Source organism: Theropithecus gelada, chromosome 9 (assembly GCF_003255815.1).
Source record: "Theropithecus gelada isolate Dixy chromosome 9, Tgel_1.0, whole genome shotgun sequence".
NCBI lineage: Eukaryota > Metazoa > Chordata > Mammalia > Primates > Cercopithecidae > Theropithecus > Theropithecus gelada.
Genome location: NC_037677.1, coordinates 56,951,824 through 56,972,661, shown reverse-complemented (window position 1 = coordinate 56,972,661; position 20,838 = coordinate 56,951,824). Strand labels below are relative to the sequence as shown.

Genomic DNA, 20,838 nt, shown 5'->3' with positions numbered 1-20,838 from the left:
TCATTGTAAACTTTACTTGTTTCCTGTTTCTGGAGACAGCCAATGATTGGTAATTCCACTGAAACAGATATTGTTTAAGGAAACGTCTATCCATTACAGGTAAATATGGTAGATATATATTTCTCTCCTCTCCCTTTCATTTTTGGTAGGTGTGATGTACCATTCCTCAGGCAATTTAAAAAAAAAATAGCATGACTCATATGAGAACATAGTTTGTACTTGATAACGTAGTAATTATATTTGTGTCTAGCAAGCTAATGGGACTTCATTAACTAAAGCAAGCAAATAAGAACCATCTAGGGTTTCCGTTCATGCTATGCCCAGATGAATCACGCCATTGAGAAGAGGCTTCTTTGATCACACAAGTTCATATACAATGACTCTCAGTTGGAACTTTGTTTGAACCAATTGTGTCCCCTCTCAGGGAGTATGACTGCATTTGTAGTTTATAGGCCATGTGCAGCCACAGTTTGGAGAAACCCCACATCTCAAATCTTATCACCTTTCTGGAACTTTTCATTTTTTCTGGGCTTTAAAATATGTGCTGCTGGAGTCCCACACAACTAGACACACGCACTTTTACTTTCGGATACCATTGGAGACACAGTTGTGTATTTCATGTGTCAATATACTTAAGCCCAGTTCACTCACACACATACAGCATGATAAAGATTGCTCCCAGTTGGTGAGACTCAAATGACTGCCACTGTGATCCACCAGAGATACTGGTGAGGACTTACTCAGCCTGCATCTATCTCGATAACTTTAGAAATGGCATTTTCAAATGTATTTTGCATATACAAAAAATATTAGCCATATGGGATGGGGAAGAAAGAGGTGATCTAGAAAGGATAATGCTGGATATTTGGTTCTGGGAGCAAGCCAAATCATTTTCTGGTATACTTAGGACAAGTCATGCCTACATCACAACATGCCTTCACCACAAGATTAAAGGACTCAAAGGCCAAAAGCCAACAGCAGAGGTGCAACCACTGTGGACCTTTAAGATGCAAAGTGTTGCAGTAACTTCTCGCAGTTGGATCATATCAATAATGCCAAACTGACAGGAAGCCACCTCTATACACATGTACTCCAAAAATCACAGAAGAATCAGATTTTGGAAAGAGATACAGACAAATACACACACACACACATACAATTACAAACACAAACACATGATAGTGATTACAATCACTGACAAAAGTAACTTGAAAAGATGAACAAGTAGGCATCTCAATAGTATGTTTTCAACAATATTGTCTTAGAGAACACATTATTGAAAAGCTGTCCTGGAACTATTAACCCAAAAGTTTTTTTTTTAAATGCCCTTGATGATGATTTAGTCATGCTTCATGCAATGTAAAACAGCAGCAAAACAGGGTGAAATCACATGGTGAATTTGAGAAGCTTCGTATTAAGAAATATGCCCAAACACACTAGGAAAAAAAGAGCCACGAGTTTATCTTAATAAACAGTACTAACTCTGTAAATCAAGTGTGATAATCTGGCAATTTAATAGCAGTGTTCTAAGTCTATACTGAGCACTGCCTGAGAAATAAAATATTCAAAAGGTTATCACCAAAATAAATGTAAGGAAAAATCAAAGTGTAAGGGCTTGGTCTCTGCTTTGTGGATAAAAGGACATGAACTCTGCTCTACAGACAAGAAACTCAACACAGGGAGGAGGAGGTCACTGGGAATGTGGATGTGGTATGTAGACAAAATGGCGCCAGAGTCCAATGGACACCAAGACACATCAGGACAATACAGAAACAGACACAAAGGGCTGGAGAGAAGCATCCTCCTGTTCAACTTTCATAGTATTTGTTCCCATTATTGGTGCCATGACTGAAAACAGGAGTGTGCCTTTCCTTTTTTAGGTTTCCTGCAAAGAAGTTAGTGCGTCATCCAAAAGAACCAACAAATCAAACAGGAACAGAAATAGGCTACTTCCAATGTATGTAGTCTAGTTGGAGAGGGGTGTATATATATGTATATATATACACACACACATATATATAATATATATACACTAGACAAGGGAATGAGATTATATATACATATATATAATCTCTCTCTTCTTGAATTCTTGGCAAATGGTTAGTCCTGTGGTTAGGAGTGAAGATAGAGGGTGGAGGTTGGAAGAAAAGTTAACGAAGAGTGCATACCGCTTTCGGCTTCTGCAAAACGACAAGAAAAGAATTTAAAATCAAACAATTTGATAATAAATTGACTGACACCAAAAGGAAAGAAGGAATAAAACCTTTGTTTCAAATCACTTGAAGGATGCATGTGAAAACAAGGTTTTTCGGCAAAGCATGAAAACAGTATCATGGGGTGAAACCAACAACAAAGAAGGTAGTTAAACACAGGTTAAAGAAGGTGGGAAGGAGAAGCAGGTCCTTTGAATTTTCACACCCAGTCGGTTAGAAAATGTGAGAGGAAAAGAAGTGGGACATTTTAAATAAAGAAGAACATTAAAATTATTATCTCAGGGAAGATTAAAAAATATGTTTATCTTTAACATGGATATTGTGTTTGATAAGTCCTGTGTTTTCTCAGAGGCATGATCCACATTCCCTCAAACACACCTTTTTCCACAAGAACCAATGTGCTTCCACACTGAGACCAAGCCACATTTGAGAATTAAAGCTGGCAACTGCACAAAGAAAGCCCAAACAAAGCCAAACAAGTCCTTTTTGCCCTTTTCTGAAAAAAAAAAATTAAAAAAAAAATATATATACACTAAAAATTATATCTATAAATATGGCTTTGTTGAAAACATCTCAGAATTGTGACTCAATTGAAGGGCCTATCCAAGAAAAGTTTCGTCTTCAGGGAGTGCTCTGAGTTAGTTTTCTTAGAAGAGTGACATTGAGTTCACGATGAACCATTAACAGCCTTTCGCTCTTTTTCTCTCCTTGGGACCAAAAGGCAGTGAATGAGAGACAACTGCTCAAGGTTCAGGGTGCAATCTCTGCAGTCAGATTATTCCAGAATGGTAAAAACACTATTCAGCATCAACGTCACCCACATCACGACCTTTTTTTTTGAAAGATGCACAAAAGTAAATAGAGAACATCGAGTTACACCAAGATTTGCTGACTTGGCAACACGGAGAATATCATTTGCAAAAATCCAGGATACACACAGTTCCCCTACACAGGCACAAGTGAATATTGGCAAAAACATGGGTAAACAGTAATCCCAGAAAATTCCACCTCATCTGCTGAACAACAAATAACCAGGACTCTCAGTTTTTGCAAACAATATTCTTCACTTTGCCAACATGAAAAAGAAAATATTTATCTACCTACATACTTGTTAACTGCTACAGCCATGTTCTACATATGGCCACCAAATCTACCATTTTTTCTTCCTTTTGGTTGATTTGGGTTTTCAAAATAGCTTAACATTTAATCAGATTGACTTTGTGAGCAATCTGATCTGGTAGTTAACGTAACAGAAAACATTGGATTGATCTGTTTACAATCCAGTGTTTTCTTTTCTTCTGTTTTGCCTTGTCATAGACACAGACTGTACATTTGAAAGTCTGGCTATATTGGGTTATTCACCCAGATAAGGAAAACTCCTTAAATGATGATAAAAGGAAACTTCTAGTCTTCCCCTGTACTCTGCTCAGGTATTAAGGTATTTGTTGGAGGGATCAGTTTTCCCCTGTACTCTGCTCAGGTATTAAGGTATTTGTTGGAGGGATCTGCACTCTACATTTGGGCATCTGCAGGATCAAAAAAAATGAACTATAAGGAATAGACTATGGGTGTCATTTCACAGAACAAAAGCTTGAGCATTTATCAATGAGCTCTCTTCCAAAACTATTGACAAGAATTGGGGAGCAAAAAAATCATCTCTATTTTATCTGTAAGGCATACAGTACTCCATCAGCAAAATTTCTTGTTAGCATGATGCTTCCCACCTCCAGCGTGAACTCATATATTGACTGGGATGTTATCTATTTCAACCAGACACAGTCCCTCATCAGTCTGATTTGCACACAATTAAGTATAAAATAAATAAATAAAGAGAGCTCCTGCCTCTGAGCCCCACTCTCCTGGCTCATTTACATGAAGCTGATATTCTGCCACCTGGATTTTGGTTGCACCGGGAGAAGCACATATGGTACACAATAGGCTGCTTGTAATTTGGCTATCAAGAGAGCTGGTGTCTCCCCTCACAGCTCTACCCCAAGGCTGCTGTAAAGGAGACCAGAGTCCACCTGCTTTTTTGCTCACAGCAGTAAAAAAGGGTTTTAAGGTCTGGTGTAACACTTAGAAGGTGAAAAGTCCAGGTCGGCATGATCAGCTGGAGATATTTTGTAGGACTCATCCCTCTTCCCTGGAGAAACACTCTCTGAATGCCCAGCAGGGCTTTGGATGCCAGGCTGGTCTGGCATAGAAGCTGCAGTGTCCGGGGGACCCTCGAAATGTGCTCTAGGGTCAGAGAGGTGTTACACCTGGTTCCATGCAGATAAATAATTCACAAGAAAGCAGAAGTAAACCGACCGTTCTCAGAATGCACTCTCACCACCAAAAGTGTCAGCCGGCCGCTGGGTCACCGCAAACTTACCGGCTCTCTCGGTTGGCAGACTTGTACTCAATGGCTATCATTAGGAGCTTGAGCTTCACAAAACACAGCCTGCAATGAGATGGAGAAGCCTCCCAATCAGTGCTTCTGAATGACCAGAGCCACATAACAAACACTATTACGATCTTTCAGTCTCCTAATGCAGTCATTTTCAGAGGGGGATCCTCATTCCACCGGCACTGTGCCAAAGGGAGGGGTGGAAGCAACACCTCCCCATCTTCCTTGTTAAACCTGATTTCTTGCAAGTGATAAGGTGCTGGATGCTCAAAGTGCAAATTGCACTCAGGTCTGGCTGTCTAGACACAGAGCCCAAGCAGGGATTTGTGCCTGGGGATTTACACTGGGCCAGATTCATTAGTTACTCGGTCGGGTAGTAAAATGTTAACTACAGGGGGAGGGAAAGATTTGGACCAGCTGGACCTGTTATTTGGATTCCATTTCAGTCTTTTGTAAAAATGGCTCATATTGTTGTTCTGAACAGACCCCTGTGTGCTTGGAATGATGGTAATAATACTTGGCCTCTGTGTAGGTGCCCAGCACGTGACGATGGCATCGTCACTCCTGGCTCCATCCAAGCTGTCTCACCTCATCTGCCTGGTGCTCTTGACTGCAGAGCAGACTGCTTTAAGGCTGGCTTGTTCCTGTTTCCATCCCTTCCCTTGTGCATCCCCCGCTCCCCATCCCTTCTTCTCTCTTCCCAACCCATCCTCCCAGGCCACATCAACTCTAATCTTCCAAGTAGTAGGTCTTCTCCAGTTTCTGCTACCCTGTGATTTTCTATTCTCAAAACTCTCCCAGCACCTTGTCTGTAACCAAATCACTGAGCCTTTAGTTAATTTTATACTGGCTATGGTCGCTCCCTATTGTTTCACGTGTCTGAACTTTGTCTCCTTAACCAGAGCAACTTCCTTAAGAGTCCTGAACTTGTTTGGAATTCTCCACAGTGCATAGTGAATAGACACACCGATACAGAGAAGCTAAACAAACAAATAGTTTCCATTTACTGGGTTTCAAATCTAAGAAAATAACAAAAGGTGCAGTAAAATGTTTATGCTTAAAGATGTTCAGAGTAAGTATTATTTATACAGAGTAGAAAAATAGAAAACAACCTAAATGTCCAATAATAAGGCAATAAAGTACAATGCAATATGGTATTAGCATTCTAAATGGCTTTTCACAGAATATTGCAAGATATAAGATCAACAAATAATATTATACAAAAAGACATGAACATGTAAATAGAACAAATATATAAAAAGACATGAACATGTAAATGACACAATACAATTAGATGAAACTATACACTTACATACTTATAGAATAAAAGCTCACATAAACAAAATAATTATACATGATGTACGACAAGTTTCTACAATGAGCATTACCATTTTAAATAACAGAACATTGATTAACTGATAGATTGAACAATGAGTTGATGCTTATTTATTCAGCTCCAGCATTGTAAGGGGGATAAGGTACTGGGTCACAATGTGGGGAGGGCTTCCTGGTGGTTCAATTTAATCCCCTCAATATCCCTAAGAGAAAGCTATTACCCCAATTATTCAGACTTCTATTGATAGCTCCATTTTACACGTGATGAAACCAAGGATCAGAAAGTCCATGTAACTTGCCTAAGGTGTCTAGTTGATACCTGGCAGGATACACTACATCTCGATCTCCAGTGAAGCCTATTTTGTATTGGGAGAGACAGACAATAAGCAAATATACAAGTGAATAAATAATAAATTCCTAGATGATGACAAGTTCTATGTTGAAAATAAAATAACCTAAGAATATAAAGAGTAACTCACAAGGGGTATATCATCTGTGATGGTTCAGGAGGACCATTCTGAGGATGCAGGGAGCACGACAGCATGATGAGAAGATATGGGGAAAGAGCTTTCTAGGAAGCAGAAACAGCAAGCATAAAGGCCCTGAGGCAGCGAAGAGCTCTGGGTGTTTGAGGATCAGCAATAAATCCAGTAAGACTGTAGCTGAGTGAGCAAAGTCAAGTGTGACAGTGATTAGGTCAGGAAATGAGGTGGGAACAAGATCATGAGGTCTTTGCTTTCCAGAGCAAGGAGTCTGCAGCTTATTATAAGTGGAATTGGGGGATTTTAGTTGGTTTAAAATAGAAAAGTGACATAATCAGATATGCTGGATATGGGGATGTGTTGCTTTCAAGGAAAGTACTGCTGAAGGCTTCATGCCCTCCAGGGAGTGAGATCAATTGCTCATTCCTACATGTGAGGTTGTGGTCCCCAGCACTGCCTTCAGCAGACAGTCAGATGTCAAAGGACCACTTCTATACAGGCATATCTGGGATCTTCTGTGATTTGCAGGTTTTCTGATTCCTGCCAGAAGATTCCAATGACCTGGGCTTTGTGCTGATTGGGCAGCTTGCTGAAACACCAACACACATATCCAACTACAGCTGGAAAATGCCTTCCTTAATTTATGTCCCAAAGAGCACTGCTAACATGCACCCTTTATGGGACTGTTGCTTCTGGAACTTAAATTGTTTTTAAAATATATATATAGCTTATGCAATGTTTATTGAACCAAATTACCAAATTAAGTAACCACTTTCTAATGTAAATAGTAGTTAAATACCAAAACATCAGGGAGAAGGCTGATCTTAAACTTAGTATGGATCGTGCAAAGGTTAATTTGCTAATATCCTATGAGCAATGACCAGTCCAATTTGGGACTCTGGTAGTTCATGGGATCAAATATCTTCATTGCTTTTGTAAACCTAATCCCACTGGTAAGAAGGGAAGTAACCGTTCATAGTAATGGTGAATTATGTCTTCCTAGTTACTACAGTACCATTTACCAACTGGATATAAAAAGAAAAGAGTTTCCTACTACAAGAAAGTTCTAAAATCTATCTGGCCTTGTATTCATTCCTTAACCTTATACAGGGTGGTCCTGCAGATCTGAGTCCTCTTCCAGTTTTAAATCCATAATGTCAAAACATTCAAATCCATACCTAAGATGATTCTGCAATGCCTTATAGAAGTCCCTTTTTAAGAAGTCCTTTGACCCAAAACAAGCTGTTGCCCACTGGCCAAAGGAAAGGAGAGGGATAGAATGATTTGAACAGAGAGAACATAGGCAAGCCGTGCCACAACACATATTTTCAGATTCAAGCCCTTCAAGATTGGCCGATCCTGCCCTTCCTAGGCAGATGACAAACTGAGGTCCAAACAGAGAAGAGCAACTAGGTCAAGGTCAATTGACTTTTATGTGAAACGCCAAAAGTAGAAATCAAGTCTTTGGTGCAATGTGCTGCACAGATGCTTCTCATCAGAAGAGAGGAAATGTAGTGGCAGTCACAAGCCCAACAGGCAGACACATTCTGTTTGGTAAGTACAGTGTTTTTTAAAAAACTGTAAATAGATGCCAACAAGTGAATTCACATAAAAACTGGCTTTTCAGCTTTCCTTGAAAAATCAGATATGGCTACATTGGCACCACATTCCACATGGTGAAAAGGGTGTGAAGCACTTATCCCTCTGGATGGGATGTTTGTTCTCCAATGTGCCACAGTCCCCACCACTCTCTATTGTCTCAGATGGCCTCACTCTTCATTCTTTGTTGCTAACTGCCTGAACCTTACAGGTAGCTAAGTTTTTAATCCCTACTGTAATACGTATCCTCTGGATATTGCAGAATACAAATCAAGTATAATAAACCATGATTTACACTGGAAGCAGAGCTATGGCTCCCTCTGTGAGTGTTCAAATCACACTTTTTTGTTAGATCCTGCCACAGAGAGTTGGCCAATGTCACAATCCTGGGCTTAAGGACTGCATCCTGTTGTAGAGATGTAGCCTCTATTGGAGGTGTCCAGTGGGGAAGAGCAGAGCAAGCTGAGTGAACAGGGGAGCTGGTGTGGTAATCACTTGTTTACTTATCTCTTCCCTCTAGACTGAGTTTTTCCTGTACAGGATGCATGCTTTCCCTCACTGGCATTTTGCAAAGTTCAAAGTGTAAGCCTTCAGTAAAGGCTGGATAAATAAATGCATGTATGAATGGGGAGTAAACCTCATGAGTGGCCGGAGTGATGGAGAAAAGATAAAGTGGCAAACTAGGAAAGTCTATGCAGAGAAAGCTTGGAAGTCAGTACAGAATCATGAAACAAGCTGCTTCTTAGCTTGTCTTATTTGTTAGAAGTGGACAGATGGGAAAGGAAGGATACAGAAGGAAATAAAAGTAGTGATATGCTCTGGGAATCTAATTTTTGCCTTCCATCCACAATGCCAAGATGCAAGTCCAATTCTAAAATACAACAATTTGTCCTTGGGACCTTCTAGAGACCCTCTTATGCCCTTATGTACCCCTTACATTTTCAAGAATATATATACTTTCAGTCTACCCAGAACTGATGTTCTCTGGTTAAACATTTACTCGCATCACTCAGCACCATTTTTTGGTAAAGAAGAATGGGCATTAGCCATCTAATCCTTATTCTAATTCTGCCTTTACTCAACTTACAGTGTTTCAACATTTACAGGATTGGTGTGAAATCAGGAAGCAGGGTGAGGTGAGGTAAGGGGAAAAAAGGAAGCAAGAAAGCCTTCACTATGTGATAAATGGGATAAAATCAGCCATAAGCTAGCAATAATTTAATTCTTGGTTTCTAAAATTAAATGCCCCAATATGTCCAACGCAGGAAGCTGTTGCTGGTTGCAAAAATAATTACAGGGGAATAGAAATGACTTCTTTTTTCAAGAAAAAATGCCACTTGTCACAAAAAGGTCTTAAGCCCGCAATCGGCAATAAAACTGTTGTAATAACAAGTTAGATTGCTTTCTTGATAATTATTAAGTAGAGGTCTACCAAATTTGACAACGACATTATACAAAGCCTTTTTTTTTTTTTTTTTTTTTTTTTACTGCCAACATCATCTGTTAACTACAGTAGTTTCAACCCAGATGTTCCTGAACAAAGGCTCTTAAGAATTAGAGTCCAACTGTTTCTGCCTACCCAGAGGGAAATAAATTGTTCTTGCCATTAAATCAGCCCCCTTGACTGGAAAGATTACTTGCTGGTGTGAATTAAACATGGAAACCTGTCATAGAGTTTGCACCTTCAGGAAGAACATACAAAGAGGAGGTCTGGGGCTGTTGAAGAGGACTCACCCCACAAGTCAGATGAGGGAGGACGAAAGAAGCAACTGTCATCATTCCCCCTGAACCCAGCCCCACCTGAAGCACCAGCCCCTCTTCAGCTATCCAGAGGGCCCCTGGGAATGTCAGGTTGGCACAAGCAATTGAAGTAGATACGGATACAAACACTGCACGTTGGGAAACCAGGTCTTCTGGATCAACGGGTTGAAATGGAAAAGATTCATATTCAGGAGCTTTAATTTAAAATGACAGGTCCTAGAAATCAAAATATCTAGGTAAAGAACCTTTGAAACATCAGGATTTCTAAGACTCAGCACCAAGAAAATAGAAGTGATTTAAAATGTTCATGGAAATGTTAAGACTCTATTTCTCTATGAAGCTTTGATAGGAGTGGAGTGGGAAGGTTTCAGAATATCCCCACCCTCTCCCCCACTTTCTTATTCTCTTTCTCTCTCTCTTTCATACACACACACACACACACACACTCGCACAGACACACCATCTCCACTAGCACACCTAAGACTCTAGAGTTTAAAAATACATTACTTAATATAGACAATTAACTTTTGCCTAAAGTGTGAAGAAACTGCATTTTTAGAGAGCTTTGCTATTATTATTAATGAGAAACATAAAATGAAAGAAAAAACCGTGTGTTTGCTATGAGAACCCAATGTTGAGTCAAAGCCCAAGCATCTACCCCATTTCCAACAGGACTCCCTCCCTGACCCCTCTGTAGAGAATTCTGGACCCACTACTGCCTCAGTAGCCTGTTACTGAGGATTTCAATAGACTTTAGGGTCAACGGTTTATTCACTAGCACAGAGAAGGTCACCTCTTGGGTCTCTGTAGTAGAAATAACCACCAATACTGTATTCACATCTCTATTCATATATGTTCAACCCTAATTACAGTACTCCCCAAACCAGTGGATGAATAGAGCCAGTTCTGTGAGGGGAAAATATTTTTTAAAAAATGAGATCTGCCAGGTGCAGTGGCTCATGCCTGTAATCCCAGCACTCTGGGAGGCCAAGGTGGGTGGAACGCCTGAGCTCAGGAGTTTGAGACTACCCAGGGCAACATGGTGAAACCTTGTATCTACTAAAACTCCAAAAAAATTAACCAGGTGTGGTGGTGCATGCCTCCAGTACCTTGGGACTAGAGGCTACTTGGGAGGCTGAGGCAGGAGAATCTCTTGAGCCCCAGAGGACAAGGTTGCAGTGAGCCAAGATCACGCTACTGCACTCCAGGTTGGGCTACAGAGTGAGACTCCGTCTCAAAAAAAAAAAAAAAAAAAAAAAAAAAGAGAGAGAGCGAGATCTGTGTCTCTCCATAAATGCACTTAAAATGCTCATTTTTGCAGTCAGGCTAAAGAAATCTACCATATAACAATTGGGTCTGCCTGGTTTCTTTCTGCTCCATGTTCAAATTTGGATGTCTTTCTCTAAAAACTAATGATTTCACAGAACTCAAGTTAAACTAGCTACAGTTTTCACTGGGCAAGAGGCCCAGCTTTCTCCGGGCGGTCTTAAATTTTAAATTTCCCCAAGCTGCTGCTTTTTAAAGATCTGTCTGTGCAAAACAACATAGGTTGAGAGCATGATTTTCTGAATTTGGGAGGGGAACACTGAATGCAGGGAGTAGAGGAGGGAATAGAGAATCCCCCTGCACTCTTAAACCAGCACAGTAGCCTCCATACTAGCCCGTGGGCTTGGGGACAGAACTCCTGCCCTTCAGCACAGCTGGGGAAGATCTGATCGGAGTTCGCCAAGTTACCCAGGCATTAAATACTCCACATCAAATCTGAATTTTAACTGCTCCATCAGCTGCAGAGGGACAGAGAGAGACACACACCATATTTTAAATACATCTTTTGTCCTAATCCCCTCTGAGCTGTAAAACCAGATACAATTCAGCTTTTATATTTTGCAAATGATGAATGACCGACTAACAAGCTCACCATGAAATTCAGAACCTAGAACACAGTGTTCTTGAGGCAGCCCAACGGCTGAACCTGTGGTTTCCTGCAGTTCCTCCTTGTCCAGCCCCTCCCCTCCCCTCTGCCCTCCCTAGGGTAGGGGAGTGCACCCTCACTTTTGCAAGTGTGCATAAAAAACACTGTTATCAGTTTCCAAAAAAAAAAATCACAAGTCAAAATAAATCTGATGCATCTCTTTCTCTCATCTAAAGAGGAAATCAATTTGCTCTAACTGGAAAATCTCGGAGACCTACGTGTTGAGAGAGCTCCCTATGGTACTATGTGGCGCAGCCTCCACTTAGAATATCCTCTTCCTTCTTTATCCCCCATCTGAATCAAAACTCCTGACAAGACGCAGCTCAAATGTCATCTCTTCCAGGAAGCACCCCCATGTCCCCCCAGCCTACAGGGAGATGTCCGTATAACTCTCAGCATCTCTATCCCAGCTGTGTGCATCTACCAAAGCACTTATCAGTGGGTGCCTAGGTCTTCTGAGGATGGGTACCTTAGCCAGATGTTCCTTAGCCAGACCGTAAACTCTGGAGGCAGCCAACCCAGGCAAACTGAATATTTTACTTGGCATTTGTTGGCATTTGTAAGTATTGCTATTAGTCTTTTCATGCACATATTTGATCAAATCTAGTAGGCAGTTTCCTCTAGAAGTGGCACCAAGCTTGGCACAATGATGCACATATCCCAATTCATTAAATATCTGTTTAATTGGTGACTCACTGATAAGAGAATTTCCTAAAGGTTAAAAGTAAATATAAATTGGATACACATATAGCTCGCAATGTGTTTCTTTCTTTCTAAGTGTTTCTATTATATTCAACGAGAAAGATAAATGGTAGAGGGAAAAGGAGAGGAGGGAGAGGGAGAAAAGACATTAACCAGTACTGACAGATAAGTCATAGCACTCCTATTTCAGAGAAGGAAATTGGGGTAAGTACCTGTAATGGTTAAATATTGTCAACTTGATTGAACTGAGGGATGCAAAGTATTGTTCCTGGCTGGGCATATCTGTGAAGGTGCTACCAAAGGAGATTAACATTGGAGTCTGTGGACTGGGAGAGGTAGATCCATCCACATTCTGGACGGGCACCATCTAATCAGCTGTCAGCATGGCTAGGATAATGCAGGCAGAAGAATGTGGAAGGACTAGACTTGTGGAGTCTTCCAGCCTTCATCTTTCTCCTGTGCTGGATGCTTCCTGCCCTTGAACATCACACTCCAAGTTCTTCAGCTTTTGGACCCTTGGACTTATACCAGTGATTTGCCAGGGGCTCTTGGGCCTTCAGCCACAGACTGAAGGCTACACTGAGAATCTCTTGGCTTGAAATTTTCACAGAGATAGCTTTCGGGGTGGCAGGACCTTCTGACTCCACTGCCTCTTTTGTTCCCCTTCCTGTTCTCTTGGGAAACAACCTCAAATTTCACCCCTACATCCTGCTCCCATATCTTTTCATAGAATGACTCTCCTAGCTTCTGAGAAAACTCCAAGCTCTCCCAATCCCACCCTGCAAGGGAGCATTTTGCCAGCCCAGAGAAAAAGCACATTTATTTCTTTCCATGCTTTAAGATGTTATTGGCTGTATATTGTTTTAGTGCAGCGTATAATTACAGAAATTGCTCGGAAAATCTGTATATTTTATCTGTGCTTTATGATACTCAGAATATTCCCCAATTCTTTTTCTTCTCCGTGAACCAGCTTAAAATATATTTTGGCATCCTTTATGTCATTTTGAAATTGAATAGCCAATTCTTACTGTAATGAAAATACTTACGTGCCAGCCCAGTGATGTACAACACTACACTCTAATTACGGCTGTGCTTTAATTAACCTGAATTGAAGAGTGTTATCATTAAACTGCTGGTAACTTTGAGTTATGGCTTTTCTTTAATTTAAAGTAGAAAACACAGATAATTAAGCCTCCAGATAATCAAATGCTTGAGGAGAGCTTCAATGTTTTGGGATGTTCCTAAATCTCATTAAATGTCCTTCCTTTATTGATCATTTCTACCTCTGCTGTATCATTGTATTAAACGAATAATAGCACTAAGTTGTACACATTCTCACTCACATCAGAAGTGGGATATATATATATATATATATATTTTGGGATACATATATCCCCCCAGAAGTGGGATATATATATATTCCAGAAACTTTACTGAGCAAATACTAAATTATCTGACAACAATTTGTCTCCTCCTTGGGACATGTTCTAAATACTAAAATCAATCAAAGGGAATATTCACAGAGCCACTAGTGCCAGCTCTTGAGCTGGCTGAAGGCCAGTGAAGTTCCATACCACCCAGTGGGTCAGGGTTGGCAAACTCACACATCCACAGGGCCAGGCCTGGGATTTATGTGTGAATCTGGTCTGGTTTAAGGTATCAGGGAGGAGTGACTACATGACTACACTAACCCCTTTGCTGCATCAAACTGGAGCCAGTTAGCATTCAGAGGAAATGTAGGTCTTGCACTGTCACATTAGATTTTCTAAAGAAGCCAGAAATCTAGTTTTTACATGAAATACCACTATTTTGAAATATCAGCAATTAGTTTTTATGAAATTAAACACTAATGTAGTCAAACGTACCTTGTAAGTATCTCATTTAGAGCCTGTAGGGGGAGCAGTCCTAACCCTTCAAGTTACCCGTGAGAGGAACCCACTCAGTTACCAGGAGCAGAGTAAGAGAAGGGCGGAAAAGCAAGAAGGGCCTGGGGGTTGGGGAGGGAGCACTCCTGTTAGACACAAACACCAGTTAGGCCAGGGAAACTCCACAGCCAAGGAAGGGGGCTTGACGGAGCCCCTGCTGACGCCCTCACCAGCCTAAGACTCCCTGCAGGCGCTGGCAGCTCGTCTCTGTGCTCAGACCACCACCACATTAAAAAGACAAGGCTTCAATTGCCTTTTTATAAAACTAGCTTCCGTTAAAAAGCCTGCTTTCCCCCAGGGCTTTCTATCCTAGGCAGGCCAAGCTCCAAGGAGGGGGAGATCCCCTGGGACAGCCTCAGTGTTCCAGGACCCAATGCCTCTGAATGGTTAACTCCTCTCAGTGGCAGGAAGAGAAATAGCTCTCAAAGAAAGGCACACATGGGAGTCACAATAGGGCATCCATTTTCAGAAAATAACTCCTTCCGAATCAATTACCTATTCATTTTTCCAGTCCATTTAGCATTTAAACTTTCGCTTAGAGACAGGGTGAGAAATTTCAGTAAACAGCCAAACCATTTTGGATTGCTTAGGGTCTGGGCCCAGGGACTGACAGAGTGCACCTGCTGTGTTCAGTGACAGGAGGCTCCAGGTAAACACCAAGTGCTCCGCCTCCCTCCCTCCTGCATACAGAAAGAAAACCGGGATACAGAGGAGGCCAAGGGCACCCAGGATTGTCCTCTCCTTTGTGGTAAAGCCCAATCGGTTTTGTCTGGATGTCTTCAGACCTCTCTTTCGGGAAGGTGATTTGGTTTGTAAGTAGGCAGGAAGCCCAAGCAAATGGCTTTTCTTCCTCAGCCCAGTGAGCTCCCAGATCCCCCTGTTTTTCCCCAGTGAGAAGAATACTTGTCAAATCCTTTGCTAAGGTGTCAGGAGATCAGGCTTAATGTTTCACCAACCTCAGGGAGTCTGTGTTTTCAATGGGCACAAAGACCCTGTTCATCTTAAACTCAACATCTGAGATTATTATTTTTTTATTATTTTAGAGATATAATCTCACTGTTATCCAGGCTGGAGTACAGTGGCGCAATCATAGCCCACTGCAGCCTCAGCCTCCTGGGCTCAAGCAATCCTCCTATCCCAGTCTCTAGAGTAGCTAGGACCCTATGTGTGTGCCACCACACACCTGGTTCAAGACACCAGGCTAGTCTTGAACTCCTAGCCTCAAGTGATCCTCCCACCCCAGCTTCCAAAAGTGCTGTGATTACAGACATGAGGATTCTAAGTGAGGAATCTGAGGCACTGTCATGCCTCACAGCAGACACCTAGAGCTCTTGAGGTCATCCCCCATAGGTGACCATCTATTCTACCTGCAGTGGCCATGGCAGGTGGCTTTGATCCATCCTGCTGAGCCAGTAGAAAGAGAAGCTAAGACTTGTTATTATTATAACATGGCAGTTGCCTCTGTGGGGGCTCAAGGCCTCCTTCTGTATATTTGGTTCCACGTTTCCTCAGCAAAGGGTGAAAGCACTTTGAATGGCTTTATTGCAGTAGCTTCTCTGTTGTCTCTATGATCAGACTTGATTGGAAGACAGATTAAAATTCCTTTCATTGAGGGGCTGGCAAGATTTGTTTTGCCTTATCAGAATCAGACAGGCAGGGGGTTATGCCTGTATTCATAAATGTGTCTACATCACAGGAGGCATGCAGGCTAACTGTAGTTCATAAGTTAGCATAAATGATGAATCCAAGTCCAAGACTCTCAGGCCTGTCAAGAAAACTGGGGCCAGTGGAAATTCCCGAGGCGGGGACCATGTGATGACCGACCCTTCTGTTCCTCACATGGGGCCGAGCACACAGGATACCCTTAGCAATTGTCAAGTGCTCCGGCTGTACCCAGCAGAGGTGGGAGGCTTTCTTGCAAGGGGCACGTTCGATATCCCTGAGAGCCAAAGAGTATCCAGTTAATGGTCACTTACTCACAAACAGTAGGGAAGGACAGACCCACGAAGGCACTGGAGAGATATTCTGTGTACATTTCATTTGAGACTCCTTCCAAGTAGTATTTCTGCCACGTGTCTTCCTCAATCTGAAGGAAAGGAACACATGCGGAGAGTTTAAAATATGATGGTGGGCTGTAAAAGGGAAACCTGAGTTACACTCTCAGGCAAACAAATGAATGTGCTGGTTAGATAATGGTGACCTTTTCGGCAATCAGGAACACAGCCTCTGCACCCATATAAAGCCCTCAGTGACCCTAAATTCATAAAATGTGTGCCCTCTAAAATACCACTTCTTTTTTAACCTGTGTGATTTCTTTCCTTTTTTTTTTTTTTATACAGGGTCTTACTGTTGCCTGGGCAGGAGTGCAGTGGATCATAGCTCAGTGCAGCCTTGAACTCCTGGACTGAAGCAATCCTCCTGCCTCAGCCTCTGGAGTAGCTGGGACTATAGGTGTGCATCACCACGCCTGGCAATTTTTTTTCTTTTTCTTTTTTTTTTTTTTAGATACAGGGTCTTGCTATATTGCCCAGGCTTGTCTCAAACTCCCAGCCTCAAGTGATTCTCCTGCCGCTGTCTCTCAAAGTCCTGGGATTACAGGTGTGAGCCAATGTACCCAGTCTTTAATCTGTATGACTTCTAATGGTGTGGAGACATGGGCACTCACCCACAACATTAGTGGGCAAGAAAATTGATACAACTGTTCTGAAGAGCAATTTTGCAATTATTATCAAAATTTGTAAAAGTATATAGTATTTTACACAACAAGCCGTTTTAAGTATTCATAGCAAAGACACAGGAAAACACAGGTTAAAAAAACGTACAAGAACGTCCTTTCTATTCATGAAAAATGGGAAATAACCATAAATGGCACACATACAATGGAATACTAAGAAGCAATTAAAAATTATAATGAAAATGTATACCTGTTCATGTATAAATTCTGTAAAAAGGCACATTATAAAATAGTGTATATAATCTGATCCTATTTTTTAGATGCCCTATAGTTATCTGAGTGTTTATAAAGCTGTAAAAAAAATCTAGGAAGCTTTATATCAAAACACTAAGAGTTGTTACCTCTGAGTGGTAGAATGATACTTTCTTCTCTATAGATTCCTGTATTGTCGAAGGCTTTTATAATGAGCATGTACATATTATAATGAAACAGCATATTTCCACTTTGCACAAAATGACAGATTTTTCTGACCTCACAAGGAATATCACAAAAGGTAAAATGTTAGTTTCAGAGAGGTCTTGCTCCAAATTTCAAAAGGAGTATCACAAAAGTAAAATGTAGTTTCAGAGAGGTCTTGCTCCAAATTTCATTAAAATATGCATTTTCTCTAAGTAGTCAAGTTTAGTTGGTTTTCCCAGCAACCCTCTTTATGCTAGGTATCTCTAGAAGGATTTCACAGTATAGTAAATGTTCTTTTTTTTTGAGACGGTCTTGCTCTGTCACCTAGGCTGGAGTGCAGTGGTGGGATCTCTGCTCACTGCAATCTCTGCCCCCTGGGTTCAAGAGATTCTTTTGCCTCAGCCTCCTGAGTAGCTGGAATTGCAGGTGTGTACCACCATGCCCGGCTAATTCTTGTATTTTTGGTAGAGACAGGGTTTCACCATGTTTGCCAGACTGATCTCAAACTCCTGACCTCAAGTGATCTGCTGGCCTCGGCCTCCCAAAATGCAGGGATTACAGGCGTGCACCACCACTGCGGGCTTACAATGGAGTCAGTCTTTAGAAACTGGTGAATCACAAGGAGAAGGTTGAGCCACTTTGGGAGCTTAGGGATCTCACAGGCCTCCCTGAGGGAAGGAGGGCAAGCTGTGTGTCTTTGGCTGCAACCTCTCAGGCTTCCCTTCCAGTGGGGGCTTGGGTAAGAGGAAGATGAGAGGAAGCCACCCCGCCAACAGGAAGTGGCTCTTTAGAATGTCTTGTGCTGATCTTGTATTCAAAGGCATCTTGCCTGTGGCCAGTCAGTTAACTGGGAGAAATGCAACAAGTGGATCAGAAGGGGACCTAGGAACAGTGGGCAAGGACACACCTACCATCTACTTGGTGACACTCCAGCATACAAAAGTCGGAAAAAATTTAGAAATAAACTGAAGGCCCCCTGACTCTGTGCTTTCTGTCTGTTTTTTTGCTCAGTCTGGGTGATTAGATTATGTAGGTTAACCTCATGTGTTTGAGCTGCTTCCAACCTACTCCCACAGGTGAGACATTAGCTAGGCAGTGCTGCTAGGTATGAGCTGTTTATCTACAAATTGGCCTTCCCCAGCGTGGGGTCTTTAAAAAAAAAAGTCACTCAACCAATTCTATTGCTAAATGGTATGATTTTAAAAATTAACTGCAATGTGTTTAGCTAAGCATGAACTTTTTAATTTCTCCAAACCATTGGATCTCAATAATTTTTTTTGAATAAAAGATATGCTTGACTTATAAGCAAAGGTCACTAACTCTAACTAATTTGAAGAAAGCCTAATCTGCCTTAGTAAAAAATGTTGGAATATAGAATATCTGGGAAACAGTATTAGCATATTTGTTTTATTAATGAATGGGATACTATATGAGGTCTCACTAATTATAAATCCCTATACTAGAGCCTTATGGGCAAATAGTATTCCTGAAGTAAAAGAATTCGGCCTATTCTTTTCATATATGTTCTTTTATAATGTGTTGTTTATGGTCTAATTTAAATACAACAACTGATTATCAAAAATAATGAAAATATAAACCTTTATTATCGATCATTGGTGGTATTCCTCAATTAATGTGGTTTTAACAAGGTTCTTTTAGTTTTGGTCAGAATTTCATGCCTTTGTGTCCTAATGAAGCTATTCTTTATATCAAATTTTATTGTAGGTGAATCACTAAACTTTTTAAATAAGAAGGAACACATTCTTTGTAGGGTAACAATATCATTCATGTTTGTTTTGAATTTAGCAAAAATTGTTCTATTGAGTCATTCATTCAGCAATTACTGATTGCACATATTTTTCATCTTAGGATCTGTTCTAGTTTCTGATTAAATCAAAACTGGTATTTACTTCCCCATATTTTTATCTTTGCTGGAGAAAGCACCAGATATATCTGATTATGATATACCTGACCACATATATCTGACTTTTAAAGATTTTTCCATATCATTTATCCTGCAAGTTTGCCTTTGTGGCTAATCAGAAATGCTTGAGGACTAAAAGTCAAATAAGTAGAAAAAAGTACAGAATATTCTAGAAAACAAAATGCCTCTTCCACATCCTTGTGTAGACCTGCAGATAACCTCTACACACTAGACCTAGTAGCATCGAATCAACTGAATAAATGCTGGGGCATTTAAATCCGTTGTCATCGCCATCTGTTTAAGATTTCCACATCTTTAACACTATTTCCATATGGATAGTCAATATGTTTTTGAGGTTTCTGGTAAAGGAATTTCACTTTTAAAAGAGGCTAAAATTGCTAATTGAATTACACTGTCATCTTCTCAAGCACTGTATGTAGTTGGTGGGAATGTAAAGTGGCACAGCCACTGTGGAAAACAGTAAGGTGGTTCCTCAAAAAATTAAACATAGAATTACCAGTGGATTCATAATTCCACTTCTAGGCATATATTCAAAGGAAATGGAAGAAGGATCTCTAAGAGACATTTGTACACTCACAGCACCATTAGTCATAATATCCAAGAGGTGGAAGCATCCCAAGTGTCCATGGCCAGATGACTAGATAAACAAAGTCTGATAATTTACAATGGAATATTATTCAGTCTTTAAAAAGAAGAAAATTCTGTCACATGCTACAGCATGGATGACCCTTGAAGGCATTATGCTAATTGAAATAACCCAATCACAAAAAGGGCAACTATGTTATGATTCCACTTATATGAGGTACCTAGAGTCCTCAAATGCATAGAAACAGAAAGTAGGATGGTGGTTGCCAGGGGTTGGAGGGAGAGGGAATGGGGAATCATTGTTTAACTGAGACAGAGTGTCCATTTTACAAGATAAAAAGAGTTCCGGAGGTGGATGGTAGTGATGGTCACACAACCATGTGAATGTACCACTGAACTACATGCTTAAAAATGATTAAGAGCAAATTTTATATGAGTATTTTATCACCATTAAAAAGATTTTTAAAACCCTTATGTAAAACATAAGAGCAGGAGAATCAGTAATTATAATTAATACTGAGACCATTTAATCCTTAAGTCATGCCAGAGAAAGGACAGGAATAGGCCGATCATATCAGACAAGTCAGGAGTGACAACCCAGAGTCATGACATCATAGTGCATCGCAAACTCAGCAACAGAACCTCAGTTTTTATACCGACCCAAGGGCTGAAATTGTCACCTTCTATCGAGGTTATTATTCTAAGTCTCGAGTGTGATATCTTCGACTTATTTTTGAAAAGCAAAAACAAAAGTGTACATTTCTCATACAGTGCATTCTTAGACAGAAAAAAAAGTC

The 20,838-nt window shown here is 40.7% G+C and overlaps 1 protein-coding gene across 50 annotated transcripts in view; it reads right to left on the bottom strand.

The window, feature by feature from the left end:
• Positions 1–20,838, bottom strand: part of KCNMA1 (potassium calcium-activated channel subfamily M alpha 1) — a 755,234-nt gene that overhangs the window by 142,216 nt on the left and 592,180 nt on the right. For 30 of the 50 annotated variants that reach the window (XR_003121084.1, XM_025395831.1, XM_025395833.1 and 27 more), the window contains 2 exons: positions 16,355–16,464; positions 4,588–4,656 (listed from right to left, as the gene is read on the bottom strand). Coding sequence is in view for 49 of the 50 variants with exons in the window: in XM_025395831.1 (XP_025251616.1) it covers positions 4,588–4,656; positions 16,355–16,464 (179 nt within the window). In the remaining variant the exon portion in view is untranslated. Of the gene's footprint in view, positions 1–2,168; positions 2,181–4,587; positions 4,657–16,354; positions 16,465–20,838 lie in introns of all 50 variants that reach the window. The other 20 variants (XM_025395822.1, XM_025395829.1, XM_025395840.1 and 17 more) reach the window with 1 other exon arrangement.